Below are 19,773 nucleotides of genomic sequence, written 5' to 3'. Positions count from 1 at the left end.
AGTTGCACAACTGTACAAGAGCCAGATTCAGCCTCACAGTTTCATCCACATTTACAATGATTAATATTGACCTAATTGCAGATTAATTGATTGCCTTATATCCCGGATTCGCGGCCCGGCGAAGGCATACTGACTGCACGGTAGTTCGGATTCACTATTAGTCTATATGACCATAAAGTGGGCTTAACGCAACGAGAACTGAAGACTGTATGAGGAGCAATGGTGCATGGATGAAGGAAAGAGAATTATTATTACAAAAGCATAAGAGCATAATTCAAGCATATGGATTTGGATTTTGATAGAATAGGGTGATGTGAATTCCATTCTAAAATTTTAGGTCTTGATTAGTCTCCCTGTCAGTGCGAACAGTGATTATTTTTCCAAATACGAAACTTGCTGTAATTTTCCAGCAATGGAAGCAGTATAAAGCACAAATGCTTTACTTCCATGCGTATAGAGATGGTGCCTCGTGTGTGACGAGGTCTGTCTCGAGTTTCGAAATGCACAGTGTAAGCAAAATATATGCCCTTTCACCGCACACAGTTTTGCAGCGTACAGAGGGCAAGTAATTTCTCTGAACGAAGTTTCCATTTTTATGTTTGACCCTGCGACAATTTTCCGGACACACCAATAGTTTCTTCACAGAATCGGAAAACGAAATTTCATCCTGAGTACATGTGCATGGAGCATAGGAGCTTCCGGCGTTCATTCTCTCGTCTGAGAGATAGTTGCCGAGAGATAGTCTCGTCTCGTCAACTTCATCTCGAAACATAAACACAAACAAACACCTATGATTGTCATAGTATTAGTTATGCCTCCAGGTAAACGATGAAATACGAATTAACCATTTGGTAAAAATTGCAACATGCTAAAGTTAATGTAAATTAAAGCCATGAATTGTACGAGATATTCACGAAACATGCATGATACCTAGTACCCACTTTAACAGCATGAAAGCATTGAACTTATGATACTGATTGTCTCTCATTTATGAAAATAAAATCGCGATGTCTAGTTGAATAGCTTCATCACTGGGAAAAATAGCAGTATCTGAACCAAAAACACACCCAGCATTAGCCCAATAGACATAAAGTTTACAGAATTTGAAACATTTTTGGTGTGACTATACGGTTAACTTATTCCTAAATAATTGCAATGGGAAAAGTGCTAGTCATATAATGTGGTATTTTGTTATTTAATTAATTAACTTTAGATTAAACAAACAACACAATGAAATACACATGCCATGCCTAGCCAAGTTAAACCAAAACCTAAAATATTCACGGATATAATGTTGTTATTTCATATTGAATGTTAATGAAGTACAGAGAGAGTGTGAACATAAAATTCTCCTAAGTATTAATATAAAGTTTGTTCTCAATTCAAAATTCATGTTTCCGTTATCCAACAGTAATGCTATGAATTGTGATTAATATTCTACCAATTAAGTTTACCAACTTTAACCATCCTCGTGATTAGTTACAAAAATTGAGACATTTACTATGCCATGTCTTATAAAACAAGCTGATCATGAATCATGGCATGTACAGTGATTACATTAAATAAATACGTGGAATGGAAGACATATGCTAGCAGGAAGGTGTCAGTTTAAGACAAGGTCTTGTAGTTATGGTATAATTGATCATGTTGTCTTCTCTGTAATCAGCTGACACATGCTTACCTTGCTACTGTTAACATCTTATCATCTTACACATTTGCACTTCAAAACGAAAACCTTTGTCTCGAAGTATTGTTTACCTATCATTAATTGTAATAAGATAAAAACATTGCTAAGAAGTATTGTCATATATTTTACAGATATTTATAAATTCAAACACAAAAGCTATTTACAGTATATCAAGGATAGAGTTTCCTGTACAGAAAATCGTCCTGTTAACGGGCTCCGAAATTAATCTTTTACTACAGAAGAGCACAGTTTAGAGAATATTTAACTGCTTTCCATGAATCATTTCCTACTTTGAAACAAAACGCTCGTGGAGGAATAACCGAAAAAAGCTAAAAATCATTCTAAACAATTGACTCCTTGCATACATACAGTCTCTTAATTACTTGTTTGTTTCCTTTAAATTAATTATATTTTTCCAACATAAAGTGTAATTAATTATGTGTGAAACTAAAATTAAATAATACATTGGTTCATTAAAGATTCGGCAAAGATACGAAACAACCAGGCTCTTTTTTTATAACACACTCTTACAATCAGTCACACGTTATAAGTTACAAGCAACAATACTAACACTTAGCATCTTTGGAAATAGCAGGAACTTCAAATGAACCATCAATCACTAAGTCCATATAAACGTTCAAACAATTCTTGCAGTCTTTTATGAGCATTAAAAATAATAAATGCAATTCTTTGTTACGTAGCAGTAACTCCAATATACACGAAAGGTGAAACATTCACTCGACTTCGAAGCACTGTTCCAAAGTTTACAGTCTTCATCACACAGTGCTCACTAGTCACATAAATACATCCAGACCAAAACATGTGGATGAAATACAGCATGTATGAAATTTTCAGGACAGTCTTACTGTTTGTGAATCACGACGTTCTAACGTAACCGTTCCGGCCGCTTTGCAGATGATACTGGCCGCGTACAAGTCCCAACATGTTCTTGAAGGGCAGCTGGAAATGGTAGTAGGCACAGTATGGAAGAGGGTCCCAGAACACAAACAGGGCCTCGTGCTTTTCGAGGACCGTGTGGGCAAGGTTGCAAAACGAATTCACGCTCGGATGGCGCAGGGTGTTCAACACGGTCTCGTGCATCCAATAGTGCTCCTCGTTGCCCATCATGGGGACGCTGGAGTGCTGGTGCGCGAAATGGCGGCACGGTTTCCACACCGTCCTCGGGTGGAGGCTGTTGTGGCATATGTAAGGAAGAGACACGCCGACGCGACACCCGAGCGGCACCAGCGACCTGCTCACCTCCGTCACGACGAACTTGAAGCTCAGGTGACCGTTGACGGGTCGTCGGATGTTGTGGATGTAGTTCTCTATCCAGCGATGGATCTCCGGGTGCTCGACGGGGACCAGCCTGCCACACTCCTCCAAACGACACGTGACGTTTGCCACAACGTGAGACTCCTTCACTGTGGTGCAGGTAATAAAATGTTCACCGGAGATATCTTGAACGATAACCCACGGTCGCTCCTCGCTGATGTCGTGGTTGAACCCCATCCGCAAGAACTCTTGGCGAGAATTGGGAAGGGCAAGTTCATACTTGTTCCAGGCGCCGAAGGGTCCCACACTAGTCATGTAGTGCCTACCCTCTCTGAGGAGTCCACAGCCGTAGAGGGACATGAGGTGGTTTTTAGATGAAATCCTGTAGTAAATAGGAATTGGCAACCCACTGTCACGCGTCCTCCTCAGGAGCTCGTGAACATCGTCCAAGACCCACACTTCTTTCACGTTAGGGCAAAACACGCAACACCCAAGTTTTTCAAGGTGGGGTTTGGCCTGGGCGTCGTAGTGCGCTGTCGTGCTTGAGGACACTGGGATGTAGTAGGCGACATTTTCTTTCTCCACTATATCACACAGGGCACCAACGTAGTTTTGAGGTTTATCCTCGGGGCGTGGGACGGTGTAGAACTTGTGCACCGCCGTGGAGAAGCGGGCAAGTCCGAACAGGCCCTCTACTTCGCAGACCACGACCCTGGCACCGGCCGAATAGAAGTTCCTGGCCAGATGAAGCGCCTGAATGCTGCTCCCGGAACTGATCAGAACCGTTCTTTTCCTTCGAGCTCTCTCCCACGCCGGGGTGTGTAGCACGGTGAGCATCCACTTGACGATGGTGAGAGGGAGTTGCACTGTCTTCCAGAACAACCAGAGCCATCCGGAGAAGAATAGAGTGGGGGCAAAGAGAAGAAACTGGCTCCACGTCAGGTAGACGACCGTCGCCAGCAAGTGCCTGACGAAACGGATCACGATGGCAGGATACCAGCCCAGCAGCCGTCCCAAGATCCTCACTTCGGGCGAGGCGTTGGCGTCCAGCAAGGGGGAGCCGCTCCTCTCCAGGGGGGCGCTGTCGCTGGTGCTAGGTGCGAACGCCGGTGCCTTGCTCGGTTCGGGCGACGTCGGTTCGGACGAGCTGTTTGACCCGGCTCGGGCCCGGTCCGATCCTGATCCGGAAGCGCTACGTTCTCGCGGCCACACTTTAGCGACGGTCTCAATGGTGCACGCCGGCATCGCCACAGATATCACGACAGGGTACCACTTCACTGCATAGCACGTTTCCGACTGTCACTTGCCACTGTCAACCGGAGGAATGACGGCGCTGAGCTCACTCGCCGCCATGAATTATACTTTACCAATGACGTGGGAGACCACGAACCATCTTACTTATGTGGACTCTTCGTTCTATGCCCCTGCCCTATGATCTCGTCTCCCCGTTCCCCGCGCCTTATCTCGCCTCGACTGAGTCCAGCCAGGTCACGGCTGAGAAAACCCGCGATGATCATTATTTCAAAGTCAATTAGAACTTTTGCTATCATGCAGGCATTAATGTGATCATTGTTCTTCACGCATTTTCGCTACTACCGCTCTGTTGGAAATGTAGTTATTGATTAAAATTACATTTGCATTTCATTAAAAACATCTGTTGAATATGACGTACGAAAACAACTGTAGGTGCATTCCACGAAAAGTGATTCAACTCACTGTAAATAATAAAATGAATCAATCTGTTTTTATTTGCATTAAGGTTTCAATGTTTGTGAATGCATATAATTTGCATATTTTAACAATAAAAATTACAAGCATATGTAGCCTACATGCTTCACAGACAAATTTTCGTACGTCTTTAAAGCATCACACGGGTAACACAATCTTGTTAATGCTTTTCATCCATTCAGGCTATGTAATCATACTCAAGGTTTTTTTTAAGTAAACACCACAAATAACTTCATAATTCTATCGAATCAGTTCATCATAAACATTTTCATCCAATCTCATGTCTAGAACCTTAGATGATGTGTGTAAAATGCCACACACGTAATGCTGGAATGCTCCTATATAGGTCCTCCCCGATGGCATACTGACAATCCCATCATCTTGTAAGCAAGGAATCCCGGGTTCGAACCCGGTGAAAGTGTCCACTTTAAACTGTAGGTGCAGTCGCGATTAGCTTACGACAGCATAGAGAAGACTTCAAAGGCACTACTTGTTTACTAAAACTAAACTTGATGGCGCAAAACCCTCTAAGGAGCAGAGACTGCCAGAGCGGCTTTTTCATTGGGTGGAGCGTGGTCAGCGCACCAATTAATCGCCGCTGTTTTTCTGACTTTCGAGACACACACATCAATCTTATAATCTACGGCTGGACCCGAGACTATAAACTTGTCCATTAACCTCTTTGTTTAAGTAGACTGATTGATTGGTTTGTATCATTTTACGTCGCTTTTCTGCCACTTTTTTGCTAATCATCAACATGAAGATGATGAGATGAAGTGGATGAAGGGACAAACATTTATAGCCCGTAGATTATACTGGTTGTGAATCCAGACGGTAGAGCCTGGTTAGTTTTCAAAATGCAGCCCAGGGTGTATGTACTACGTGCAAGAAGTTGAGGTTTGGTTGTCTTCTGTCTATCTTATGTCCACGTAGACTAATCGGGACTGAACATATAGTCCAAGCCACCATGCAATGTCCTTTCACCGGGAGTCGAACCCGGAAACTATTGATTACAAGGCTAGAGCGTTACCAGTACGCTATCGGGGAAATTCCTGCCCATTAACTGCACGACAAAAAGTTCGAACATAAGTGGTAATTTCATTTCTATGTGCAACTCACTTTTGCTTCTGATAGTACCAAAGCAACCATGAATCATATCTCTATCACAGCCCCAACAATAGCATTTTCTCACGCCAAACAGCAAAATTATAGTTATTACCAACCATATAGCAACGTATTACTCTGTTATGACTGACACAGTGACATGCAGTTTGATGTTATCAGTTACATTACTGCAAGATAGTGGCGTAAGTCAGTAGTGTGCTTTGTCTACTTAACACTGAATGATTATGTCCATTGAGGACGGACTTCCATTGCTCTTATCGATGGGCAAATTGACGGGCATATCTATTTCACCACTGGGCCGTGGAGATTTTGTTGTGATAAGTAGAGCTAGGAATTTCAGGTGCTGCACCTTAAATTTTTTTGTGTGAAAATGGGTAAAAAAGTGATTCATCCCCAAAATAAGCACGTATTGAACTCTACTCATGATGTTTCGGTTGCACCTTTTTGCACCTTTTTCACAATCTCAGAACCTTTCCACCTTTTTCATGATCTCAGAACCTTTTGCACCTTTCCGCCCTTTTTGCATGTTTATAATTTTTTAAATACAACTCGCGCACTGTTTAACCCCACCCACATTCAAGGCACGGCTTCTTGGCACGCGATTCTTGTTTACCGCACAACAATGAAGCAGCTTTCTTCAGTTCTTGGACGTTAATGTAGTAAGCACGCGGACTTTAAACAGTGCCAACAATGACGCATTACAATTGCTAGAAGTTGTGCTCTTTTTGTCCTATGCTGTATTTTTACAAATTGTTGTATGAAAGCTGTTTTGTTTTCGTTTCCTTCTCCTGTCTCAGCGAGCAAGGTAACTGCAGTCTGTGATCGATGCATCGGATTTGCTTGTTCACCATGCCAAAACATAAAGTAAATGTTGGGAAACTGCAGGACATTGTTAAACAGTTTAGCGGTGACGGCATTCAGAGTGATGGATCTGTTCTGAGGTGTGATGTGTGTGATATTTCTATTGCTGTTGATGACAAACACCAACGCACTCGGTTTGTGCAGCATCTACAAAGTGGGAAGCACGTCAGGAATAAAGAACTACGAGGTGGTAAAGGTGGGAAGCGACAGCAATTCATTGGTAGGCGCTTGCATCTTCGAGTTCCAGAAATACAAATTAATTTTTCAGTGAGACATCAAGGACATTTATAGCGTGTGGAATACCTCTTTCGAAACTTAACAATCCTGTCATGAAATCTTATTTGCAAAAATATACTGGGAAGTCCGTTCCAGATGAGAGCACCTTAAGGAAATCTTACCTTCAACCTCTTTATGAAGCTAAAATCTCACAGATCAGGCAAGTAGTAGCTGACCTCCAGTCTATTTTATAGTAGATGAAACCACAGATAGGCAAAACAGGTACGTTTTGAACATTTTAGTAGCACCTCTCAATGGACATCAAGTGAAACCCATGCTTTTAAAAACTTATTTTCTCGGCAAAACAGATAATGCAAGTGTAATGCAAAGTTTCAATGATGCATGTTTTGTATTTTGGCCGGCGGGCGTAAAATATGATAGTGTGTGGTTAGTTCTTACAGACTAAGCATCTTACATGTTGGCTGCATTTTCTAATCTGAAGAATATGTATCCTAACTTAAAACATGTGACCTGCATTGCTCATGCTTTGCATCGAGTTTGTGAAGCTCTTAAAGATGAATATACAAGATGTGAACGAATTTGTTTCTAGCATTAAGAAAATACTGAAAAAGGCTACTTCTAGAATCAGAAGTACGTAGAAATTATGAAACTTCCACTACCACCCTCTCACTAGATGGGATACATGGTTAAAAGATGCAGTGTTTATTTGCAACCATTTCCATACAATATCGAAATTTTTAGATGCTTTGCCTAGTGATTCCTCAGTTGTAGAAAAAGCCAAAAAACTTGCACTTAAACAGGAATTGCAAGATGAACTCTATATTGTACATGGCTTCTCTTTCCTTACTACTGCAATCACAAAACTGGAGGAGCAGTGTCCTGAAAAGGAAGCACAGTTGGCTGTTTTGATGGATGTGCAACGAGAGCTGCAAGGGGTCGGGAAAGAAAAGTTAGAAAAAAGTTTAGCCAAAAACCCTGATGTTCAAGAAGTCGCAACCAACAAGGATGTGGATTACCGGTTGAAAACAAAATACGCACCGCTTGCGTGTGTTGACGTTGAACGTTCTTTTTCAACTTACAAGCATCTGCTTAGTGAACGCAGATGTAGCCTCACTCAGAATAACATAGAAATGTTGAATGTAATTTATTTAACAGTTTTCTAGATAACTAATTATAAGCAAGTAAGAAGAAGCAGTTTTCCTTTATGTCGCTTTCTAATGTATCAGAGAATTTTCTTTGCTTATTTATATTAAACGATTTAAAACCAGAGAATACTCTAAGTTTATCCAGACAAGTTGAATCATATATGTATGTATGCACTGCTCACAATAAATTTTACATCTGAAAATCAGCACCTATTTTAGAACCTTTTTTGTACAAAAATTGGCACCTTTTTTGCACCTTTATTGGCAAATTTGTGCACCTAAAATTCCTAGCTCTGGTGATAAGTGCAGTTCCATAAATTTACCATACCAATAATATAAACCTTCATATGTCTTCCTGCAGATAATAAACAAATGTTCTGAATTGTTTTCACAAACTAGTTTTAAAAGATCCCTGACCGAAAATTCACGTGGTTAACTTTCCAGTATATCATCAAAAATCTTGCAATATAATGTACTTTTCGTAGGAAGTTACCTTGAACAAATGTACATGATGAAGGATACAGGATAAAGAAGGTCGTGACCAAGGGCAAAAGAGTTGGAAGTATCGATGGAAAACGACCAAAATTCCACAGCATTTATGTGGTTTTAATTTTAATTTCACACGAATTCAATATAAATCTAATTTATTTAATTATCTTTCTTCTTACCTTCTCTAATATACGTACATCCTCCATTTTCAATTTTGTCTCTCCTTCTTGCCCTGCTAGTATCATTTTCTTCTTAGTGTTCCTTTTCTGCAGTTTACTTTGCCGATTCAATTTTTCTGTTCATTTTCTGTCTCGTTCGTCATAATCTCTTGTCTCGGCCTTCAAAGCTTTCTCTCTCTCTCTCTCTCGCCTTCCTCTTCATGCCATTCCTTCTACTTCTACTTCCATCGCCGTACCGTTATCTCTTTGTCCACTTCCCTCTTTATAACTTTCTCTATTCTTCTACTTCCCCCTTCATAACTTTCTCTCTTCTTCTACTTCCCCCTTCATAACTTTGTCTTCTTCTACTTCTCTCTTCAAAACTTTCTCTCTTCTTCTACTTCCCTCTTCATAACTTTCTCTTCTTCTACTTCCCTCTTCATAACTTTCTCTTCTTCTACTTCCCTCTTCATAACTTTCTTTCTACTTCCCTCTTCATAACTCTATCTCTTCTTCTACTTCCCTCTTCATAACTCTCTCTCCTCTTCTACTTCCCTCTTCATAACTCTCTCTCTCCTCTTCTACTTCCCTCTTCATAACTCTCTCTCCTCTTCTATTTCCCTCTTCCTAACTTTCTCTCTTCTTCTACTCCCCTCTTCATAACATTCTTGCTTCTTTTATTTCCCTCTTCATAACTTTCATCTTCTACTTTCTAATACTTTCTCTTCTACCTCCCTCTTCACACCTTCTTCTTCTCTCTCTGTCTTCTTACCCTCTTCTGCCTCCTCTTCATACCTTTCTGTCTCCTTCTGACTCCCTCTTCATACCTATCTTTCTCCTTCTGCTTCCCTCTTCAAACCTTTCTTCTTCCGCCTCCCTCTTCATACATTCCTCTATTCTGTCTCGCTATTGATACCATTCTTTCTTCTTGCGTCTCGCTACTAATACATTTCCTATCTATTGTGTTGCTATTGATACATTTTTCCTTCTATCTTTTCATACCTTACCATTATCGTGTCTCACTCTCCATACCTTTCTCCTCCCTATTTCGCTCTTCTTACATTTCTTCTCTCTTATCATGCCTTTCTTTCTTCTGCCTCGGTTTTAATACGTTCCTTTCGTTTTTCTGTCCGCTTTTAACATCTTTCCTTATTCTATCTCGCTTTTGGATACATTTCTTTAATTTTTTGTCTTCTTTTTCATAGTTTTCTTTCTTACATGTCTCGTTTCCCTCTCAATGTGCCCCATCATTAATTCATCCTTCGCTCGGTTTCCAATCAATTTTCAAGTTATTTCTCATATGTAGGTCAATATTTAATACGATTAAGTTTACGGGGCGAACAGAAAGCGTGCATGACTGCTGACGTCACGTTAATTAGAGGGCGTTTTTACTTCGGTGCCCTAAGCCGTGAATTTTTCAGAAATGTTTGCAGGCGTCTTTCTCAAAAACCAAAGCAAATATCGCATATATATTTTGCAAACCTCATAAAAGGTATTATTATCCACAAAATGAATAGATTTAAAACATATTTCATGCCCAAGTGGAATCTTCCTATGCTGACAATTCGTTTAACAATTTTAGGAACGCCCCGCCCCCTACGTTACAATATTGCAAAATTCTTGCTGAATAAAGCTCTGATAGAGCACATATTGTCTAGGGCAGTGGTTCTCAACCTTATTCAGTCCGGGATTCACCTTAAATGATATTACACTTCATAAAATCCATAAGCATGGGCGCTGGTAGAATTATTGTAGGGGTGTGCACCTTGTTTATAATCATATTCTTGCTAACATTGAGTACATTAGGAAACCCTCTTTTACGCTTGCTTAAACAAATTACACACACTTCATACTAGAAAAGTAAATATGTAATTTAAGGGACTAATTTACTCTAGTCGAACATCTAACTAAACACAGACGCTGAAATTGAAAACAAAGAAACTTTTACTCGCCGAACAAATGTGACGGTTGGGGCAGCCTTTTCCGCATAAGCTGGGGTATGTTGGGATCAGTGGTGGTTAAATTAAGTCGTAAATCTGAGTGCACGTCAAATCTATTTCTGTACTTGCTTTTCACTTGAATCAGGGATGAAAATCCCATTTCACACAAGTATGAGGTGAACGGTATGAGCTACTTTAATGCCTCATCCCAATGGTGGTAGAAACATCAAGCGACACCTTAAGTCGACACGCATGTGACACACAGATAATTAAGAACTCATTCTTAGGATCAAAACGAAAACAACAGATATCCGATTCCCTTGAGTGAAATATCAGATATATGCCGGTAATAAGCAATGATAGAGAGCGAATAACAGAAATGTAGACTTTAGACTACGTACAATATGGGTTGAATTTAAATTTTTAAAAAATATATCTTTAGTAATTTAAATGTAATATATTTTTAAGACACAGTATATACATTTTTCAGCCAGACTTCTCGACCCACCAAACTCCCCCTCGGGATCCAGCAGTGGGTCGCGCCCCATAGATTGAGAAACGATGGTGTACGGGGTTTGTGGGAGAAGAGTGTGAATTTCATTCCCCAATCAAAGAGGAACTTACAAACGTAGAACCTCAGAGAGGCAATCCTGAAAAAGGAAAATTCCTTCCCTCCACTTCAATTAAAACATCGTGGTACGTATCATGTTCGGTGTCGTTGCGTGTGGAAGAGAAGATATAACACATTGTTGTTTTTTTTGTTTTTTTATAAAAAAAAGCTACGCGTAACCCAAATAACGCATGACGTCTACAGACAGACTAGGAGGCAAATGACTTTCTTTCCAAACAAACCAAACCATTTCATAACGGAAATAGCCCCTGCGTGCACACACACACGTATACGTAAGCGAACTCTAAACAAAAGATACCAGGTTAAACGACGTATGACGTCAAACATGAAAAAACAGTCTCGCAGTAAACCTATTATTTCTGAGTACACAATTCCATGAAGTAAACAAAACTTCAAAGTGTCCTTAAATCTCACTTGGGAGGGGGAAGTTAAATGTCTCAGAAGTCCAGTGGGATTGAGATGTCGGGGTTCGAGTTACGAGATGAGCGCGAAACATTTACGTCCATGTAGCCATGCACACTGAATCGGTTGATTTCGCTAAATTTGGCAGGAAACTGGGAAATGGCACAACATGCGATAAAAATGTGAGAGAAACATTGCAGAAATGCGAGATTGTTAAAGAAAGTAAAATTTAAACAAGGCTGCAAATCTGAAACTTAGAAAGTACAACAATGGAACAAAAGCTCTCTCTCAATGATGAAAAACGACAGATAAAGGAAGACACTTCTTGTGATCAAAATGTGATAAAAGTATTGTAGGCCAGTGAGTTATTTTCAAAGAAAATTAAATTTGGAAAAGGCTAGATATCCCTTTTCATAACGAGTTCAACAATCAACGAAAGGTCCCATTGTTGCTGGGAAAGGAGAGTTAAAGTCACAGTGTGTGATCAAAATGTGATAAAAATATTGCAGGATAGTGAGTTTATTCAAAGACAATTAAATTTAGAAAAGACTAGAAATCCCTTTTTCAAAAGAGTTCAACAATGGACGATAGGTCCCATTTCTGCTCGGAATGGAGAGATAAAGTCACAATTTTTTATCAAAAGAATAGTTTCTTTTCAAATAAATTTAAATTTAGAAAGATAGGCTAGATATCCTTATTCAAAATGATTTCACAACGCAAGTAAGGTTCCATTGTTCCCTGTAAATGGAATCTTGCTTCGTTAGAGAAGAATATTAATCGTGGATCAATTACCCCACCACAAACATTCCCCATAATTCATTTACAGAAATTTAACCGACTCTCGTTCTCAATTTGTTCACAAGGTTTCGCACGGTATTTCTGTGTGGAACTACCACACCTGGGAATTCTGTTGAAAATCGTCTACGAACATCCCTTCAAGAATTTGTAATCAGATGCGAATCGTACATAAAAACGTTTCGTTGTATTGATTGATCGAGTTGGTGTTTTAAGTCCACTTAAAGGCTAATCGGGACTGGACCTACAGCTTAAAGTGGTATCCGAACCAGTATGCGCCTCCACCGGGAATCGAACCAGGGACCCCTTGATTACAAGGTGCCATCGGGGAGGCCCTACGTTTTGTTGTAATGTGTGCGTATGTGCCATTAATAAAACTATAGAAGAACACAAATAACACTTGGAACATTATACGCTTAATAAATACTGTATAACACAATAGAAAATCGCAAGAACACTTGTAACACGTACTTACTTTCAATATACGACAGAACTGAGATCACAAAGTTACTGAAATGGAATGGGGTTAAAAAAGAAATCCACAAGTTATGCTCAAAGCCATGTGTTTCAGTTGGCACTCTGGCGCCACGAGCTGTTAAGAAACTTAACTTCCCTTTTAGCCTGTCTTGTTACCAAAGCTACGCGAAATTTCCTAAAAACATGACAAAAACGAATGGATGCACGAGGACAACATTTCCAACATCCCCCGTGACAATTAACGTGCTTATTTCGAATGTAACTGTAACTATAATTCTGAGAACTTGAAAGTCATTTCGAAGCTAGCGGCTTTCATAGCTGAAATATTGCACGGGATTTGTCTGGAGTTGGTGTCCGGGCCGCCGTTAAGCGTGCCGCCGTCAAGGCGCACAAGGCTGAACGGAGGAAAAAATCCAACACCACCCTTTTAATTTGAAAACGGCTTGACGGAGGACGATGAAACTTCTGATATGGGTAATGGGGTGGTGACACACCAAATGGAGCTATCTTGAAAGCTGCCATCTTGGAATTCCTCCAGATTTTCAAATGGGATGGGGGTCATGTGGAAAATCATGCCAGTTTTATCAGAAATAAGAATAAGACTCTTGCGTCACCTTGTATATTATTTTACACACCAGTGGACCAGCGCCAGACTTCGTGGTGTGGGTGGACCACCGGATGGCTGCCAGAGATTTGGTTTGATTGATCGATTTAGTTTATTTCACTTCGGTTTTCTGCCCCTTTTGGCTGAGGATAAATGGTGATAAGATGAGATGGATGAACATATACCGGGTGTACCAAAATTCGCTTGACCGAGAAGTAAATATTTGTATTTGAAAACAATACTTGTGTTATTAAATCAGCAATAATTTAATAAATAAATACAAATATTTATTTCTCGGTCAAGCGACTTTTGGGACACCCGGTACATACCAAAATAACAAATCTAATTTTTTTACATTTTCATGACTTTCTCTTGGCCTCTTTTTCTGTTTTTATTAACCTTTATTTATACAACCACTACCTCAGTGAAGTTGGAAATTAACAATTAAGAAAATAAATATTTATTTAATGTAAAACTCCTACCAAAAGGCCAGGTCAGTAAAGATGAAAACTGAAGCTGAATTTAAGAAGGAAATTAATTACTTGGTTTATGTATTTATGCTCTTGGACTGGATTTGGCAGAGTAGCGAGGTTCAGGTGTCATGACTCGCATCACAGCCAGCATAATCTTATGTGGAGCTCGTGTTGTCCTTCCTACATGTTTGTGATTGTCCCTTCATCCATCTTATCTTACCACCATTCATCCTCATCTTCGCGATTAACCAAAGAGGCAGAAAAGTGAAGTAAAATCAACTAAATCAATGAGTCATTGTAATTTCTTGACTTTTTATTGACTTCTTGACCTATTTGTTGAGTTGTGTACTTTTCTTGACTGGTCGACACCCTGATGAACACACAAACATATAGGCACAATACAACACAAACATCACAGAGGTATATACTGGCTGCGAGTCCAGACGATAAAGCCTCGCTAGTCTGCCAAATGCAGTACAGGGTGTACTATGTCGAAGAGAGGTCGACCTTCAAATAAAAATGTATTTTTATATCAACATTGTTATCATTATCACTTATGTGAGTAAACCCAAATTATACACATTCGAATATTGCATTGAAAATGTGTCCTCTATGATCCGAGCCACGATGGTCTGGTCGGTACAATGTGTAACTGCCATGTGGGAGACCCGGGTTCATGGGTGGAGTTTGAGCTTTTGCTTTGGGGGTGGCAGACTCTGGGAGAAGCATATGATATTATAAACTAGGGGATATTCAATAACCCTCAGGTATTGAATATCCCCTATAACGGGTCCGGAGGCCTGCCCCCGGAAATTTAAAAAAAAAAAAACTTAAAAGAACTGAGTTTTATGCCTTTTAGATTTGAAAATGTTAAATTTCCTCGCTTAAGTAAACAAATATTAATTAGTATATTGGTTGTCAAGTTTTAAAAGAAGCAAAACAGTACGATTATTGCATTTCATTATTTTTTTATTGATACAATACTCGTATTACTTTAAAAAAGTTACGGTACAATAGTAAGCTTCAGAAAGTTTAGAAAAATTAAATTGAAAAGTTGCTTTGATGCCTCAGCAGTAACTGCTGACTCAACACAAAGTCATTTTACGTTTTTCTTTCTTCAAAGTGTACACATCAACAAGGCCGGATTAAGGTGGGTGCTATTGATACTGCAGCATTAGGCCCAGATGAAAACAGACGACACTTTTCCGAAAGCTGAAAAGTTTTCTTTTGCTATATTAACCTGAAAATAAATCTTAGAATGAAATTTGGAGCCCCAATTTCGGACGCCAAGACACAGCGTTACTTCCTATACAGTTACTATTATTCTATCCACTGTGACGTAACTATAACGTCGTTGTGTTTATTGTTCACCGAATATTTCAAGTTAATGCTATCAATTGATGCAGCATCAAGCCCAATTTCGTCTTAATCCAGTCCTGCACATCAATCAAATGGGTTCTTGCGATACTAAGCAACCATGAATAATCTTGGAAGGGTTGCCCGTTACAGATTTGTACTCAGATCTGCATCAGTTAACTTGAATCCAAGATTGCTAGTGGATAAGTTTATTTGTAATTGTGTCTAGAAAGATAATAAATCAAACTTTATAGGAAAAAAAGTTCCATAACCTTTCATTTCTAACTAATAAAGACCAGTCAAGGCCTGTTATCTGTTACCTAAAAAGCTAACTGAGAAGTCTAAGTTGGGTAACTTAGTAGTGACCATTCCAAGGCCCTAGAGGACCAGTGTAGGTGCGTGTCAGTAATATTTGGCGACCGTGACAGGACCCGAAGCTACCCACCTGTGCATCCTTCGAGTTCCAGTAGAAGCAGTTGATCTGTGGATTCCTGTTCCAGAAGAAGAGAAGGAGAAGCCATGATATCGGGTCCACAGAAACCATTGACTCGTAAGACTAGGTAGAAGCTAACCTGCTGTACCCGAGAGAAGAAAGATGAAGATCTGGTGCTGTGTACAGATTGCCACAAATACGTCCATGAGAGCTGTGGCCAGAAAGTAACCAATCCCGAGGATCCAGGATCGAGGATTGACAAAGTTGAGCATGCAGGTTTCAGAAGGGGAAAAGCAGAGACAGAAGGAGAAAGATGAATTCCGTTGCATTCTGTCAGAGGAAAGATTGAAGGAGAAAGAAGAATATGGGAAAGAGAGACAAAGGGAGAAAGATGAGATTAGTCAGGTGTTGACAGAGTTTAAAAGTCTCCACATAGAAAGTGAAATAAAAAGGCAAAGTAAAGTGCTCTCCTGTGCTTAGCACCACGCCATGAAGGCGTGAAATGCAAAGACAAAAAGAGAAATAAGAATACGAAAAGCAGAGACAGAAAGAGAAAAATGAAATTAGTCAGAAGTTTACAGAGTTCAAAAATCTGCAAATAGAAAATGAAAAACAAGGCAGTTAGGGAAGGAAGAAAATTAAAAACAAAGGCAGTTAGAGAAGGAAGAAAATGAAAAACGAAGGCAGTTAGAGAAGGAAGAAAACTAAAAACAAAGGCAGTTAGAGAAGGAAGAAAATGAAAAACAAAGGCAGTTAGAGAAGGATGAAAACTAAAAACAAAGGCAGTTAGAGAAAGAAGAAAACTAAAAACAAAGAAAGGCAGTTAGAGAAAGAAGAAAATGAAAAACAAAGGCAGTTAGAGAAGGAAGAAAACTAAAAACAAAGAACAAAGGCAGTTAGAGAAGGAAGAAAACTAAAAACAAAGGCAGTTAGAGAATGAAGAAAACTAAAAACAAAGGCAGTTAGAGAAGGAAGAAAATGAAAAACAAAGGCAGTTAGAGAAAGAAGAAAACTAAAAACAAAGGCAGATAGAGAAGGAAGAAAACTAAAAACAAAGGCAGTTAGAGAAGGAAGAAAATGAAAAACAAAGGCAGTTTGAGAAGGAAGAAAATGAAAAACAAAGGCAGTTAGAGAAAGAAGAAAACTAAAAACAAAGGCAGTTAGAGAAGGAAGAAAACTAAAAACAAAGGCAGTTAGAGAAAGAAGAAAATGAAAAACAAAGGCAGTTAGAGAAAGAAGAAAATGAAAAACAAAGGCAGTTAGAGAAAGAAGAAAATGAAAAACGAAGGCACTTAGAGAAGGAAGAAAACTAAAAACGAAGGCAGTTAGAGAAGGAAGAAAATGAAAAACAAAGGCAGTCAGAGAGAAGAAAACTAAAAACAAAGGCAGTTAGAGAAGGAAGAAAACTAGAAACAAAGGCAGTTAGAGAAGGAAGAAAACTTAAAACAAAGGCAGTTAGAGAAGGAAGAAAATGAAAACCAAAGGCAGTTAGAGAAGGAAGAAAATGAAAACCAAAGGCAGTTAGAGAAGGAAGAAAACTAAAAACAAAGAACAAAGGCAGTTAGAGAAGGAAGAAAATGAAAAACAAAGGCAGTTAGAGAAGGAAGAAAACTAAAAACAAAGAACAAAGGCAGTAAGAGAAGGAAGAAAACTAAAAACAAAGGCAGTTAGAGAAGGAAGAAAACTAAAAACAAAGGCAGTTAGAGAAGGAAGAAAATGAAAAACAAAGGCAGTTAGAGAAGGAAGAAAACTAAAAACAAAGAACAAAGGCAGTTAGAGAAGGAAGAAAACTAAAAACAAAGGCAGTTAGAGAAGGAAGAAAACTAAAAACAAAGGCAGTTAGAGAAGGAAGAAAATGAAAAACAAAGGCAGTTAGAGAAGGAAGAAAATTAATAACAGAGGCAGTTAGAGAAGGAAGAGACCAAGGGTTTACTTCTGGAGTTTAGAGAGCTTGAAAGAAGAAAATGATAAGCAGAAAGAAGAAACACGTCACCTACTCTCAGAACTTCTGAAAAACCTAAGAGAAGAAATGAATGCAGAGATGCAGAGAGAGAGGAATACAAGGCAACAAGAAAGAGAAGAAGATAAAGAGCTTCTTACTTCAATGACAGGTACAAGACAAGAAGTTAGAAGAACAAAATAAAAGTGGAGATGAAATCCAACTTAAGTAAATTTTTTCCCAGTCCTTGGGTGCAGAAACACCGTATGATTCAGACTCTAACTAACTAAACTAATAAAGAAAGGAAGGCTAAAAAACGTAGAAGGATTAATACTGATTCCCAGCAGAAGTTTGGTTCAGAATCCCATAAAGATTCTGGAAAGTACTTCAGGATGTCGGACGTAAATTCCCTTACCAAATTTAATGGAGAGATTAACTCTGTATCCGCAGAGAGATACTTAGGAGGAGTTAATACTTATATGGACCTCACGAAGATGCCTACACATTACAGACTTAAGACACTACCATCTTTAATGATTGGGAAGGCAAAAGCATGGTTCGTAGCAAACCAGAAAAGGTGGAAAACTTACGAGCATTTCTGTAGCTCTTTCAAAAGGCAACACCCTTTGAACGAAGCAAAACAAAGGGAATTAAATACGCTAAGGAATAAACATTATAACAAAGCCGGTGGACTTTCCTTGGAAGAATATTGTTGGAACGTTTACGCCTCTTATTGTAATTTAACTAAGCGAGTGAATCAATCGGAGGTGCTGAACCTAATAATAGGACAACTACCATCCAGAGTTTGACAGATGGTACTAACCCGAGACCACGTGAACATAGATCAGTTGACCAACTTCCTGAGCCGATACGAGACTTCTGAACAGCTTAATGGATGGAAGAGTGACTATCCAAAAGGAGAAGATAGGAGGAATCAACCACAACATCGAATCCGAAACATAGGGATCGCTAACTCTATTTAGAAACAGAATAGGAGAGTGGATAAGATAGATCCTCTTACAGAGAACAAGAAGTGGAATCTTAAGTTAAACCGCGAACAGGGACGGCGACAGGGGTGGGCACGGGTGGGCAAGCGCCCACTCAAAAATTCCTGTGCCCACCCGATTGCCCACCCAATCAAATTCACTAAGTACATATACTTAGAGAAATGTGAATTTTGCAATAAATAAATATATTCTTGTGTTCATTAGATGTATATTTTACTAATGCATATTATCTATACTAGAAATGTTCACATATCATCATCCCATAAAAAGCTGATTTAACTTTGTTATTAGAAAGCAAAAGGAATTACTAGAGATCTTGAAACAAGAAAACTGTGACCAACTGAATACTTTAATGATTAGAAGCAGCTAGTGGGCTTAGGAGGTGCAAAATTATGCAGAGTATGGTCAAAATTAGATCAGGATTTAGGGTGAGCTTCAGGGCTGCAGCTCCGGGCCTTCACTGGGGAAAAAAAACTGCCTTGAAAAGTACCACATAAAGAAAAAATTAGGTACTTTGGATGTGATGAAAAATGAAGAAATACTATAACTAAACACCTTGGCGAAAAGTCATAACTGAAACTGTGGAGGGGATTGGGGTGGGGTCTTGGTATTGTAAGCTCCAGGTCTTCACATATATAAATCCCGGCCTGCGTATGATTAAAATGATCTGTAAATTATAAAAACCTCAGCGTTGCTCACAGGGAACTTGTTATATTATCACCATAAAAGATGCATTCATTGAAGAGGGTGTATTGCCAGAGACAAATATTTGGACTTTCGGAAAACAACGTTATTGTTCACGGAGTTAACTGCCTTGATCCAACAATGAAACACTGCGAAATTTAAACTACCACCTCAACTTTCGAAGTGGTATGAACTAATGAAACTCCACTTTTGGAAGAGTAAGTTGTTGCTGATTCGATTGATTTGTTCTACGTGAAGTCACTTTTCTGCTAATTTTGGCTAATGGCGACAAATGAGGTTCAATGGTGATTACATGAAAGTGAGGAA

General features: G+C 39.3%; 2 protein-coding genes across 2 annotated transcripts in view; both read right to left on the bottom strand.

The window, feature by feature from the left end:
- The window catches only part of Root (ciliary rootlet coiled-coil, rootletin), a 345,133-nt gene that overhangs the window by 285,264 nt on the left and 40,096 nt on the right, over window positions 1-19,773 (bottom strand). The window lies entirely within an intron of this gene.
- LOC146003303 (uncharacterized) lies at window positions 1,792-4,341 on the bottom strand. The gene has a single exon (XM_083141552.1). The coding sequence runs from the start codon at window positions 4,205-4,207 to the stop codon at window positions 2,564-2,566; it is 1,644 nt and encodes a 547-aa protein (XP_082997678.1). The 5' UTR covers window positions 4,208-4,341; the 3' UTR covers window positions 1,792-2,563.

Source organism: Lepisma saccharinum, chromosome 20 (assembly GCF_977018435.1).
Source record: "Lepisma saccharinum chromosome 20, izLepSacc3.1, whole genome shotgun sequence".
NCBI lineage: Eukaryota > Metazoa > Arthropoda > Insecta > Zygentoma > Lepismatidae > Lepisma > Lepisma saccharinum.
This window is presented reverse-complemented; position numbering and strand designations above follow the sequence as displayed.

Excerpts from the sequence above, each read along its gene's own strand:
- LOC146003303 (XM_083141552.1), bottom strand. The coding sequence starts at position 4,207 with ATGCCGGCGTGCACCATTGAGACCGTCGCTAAAGTGTGGCCGCGAGAA.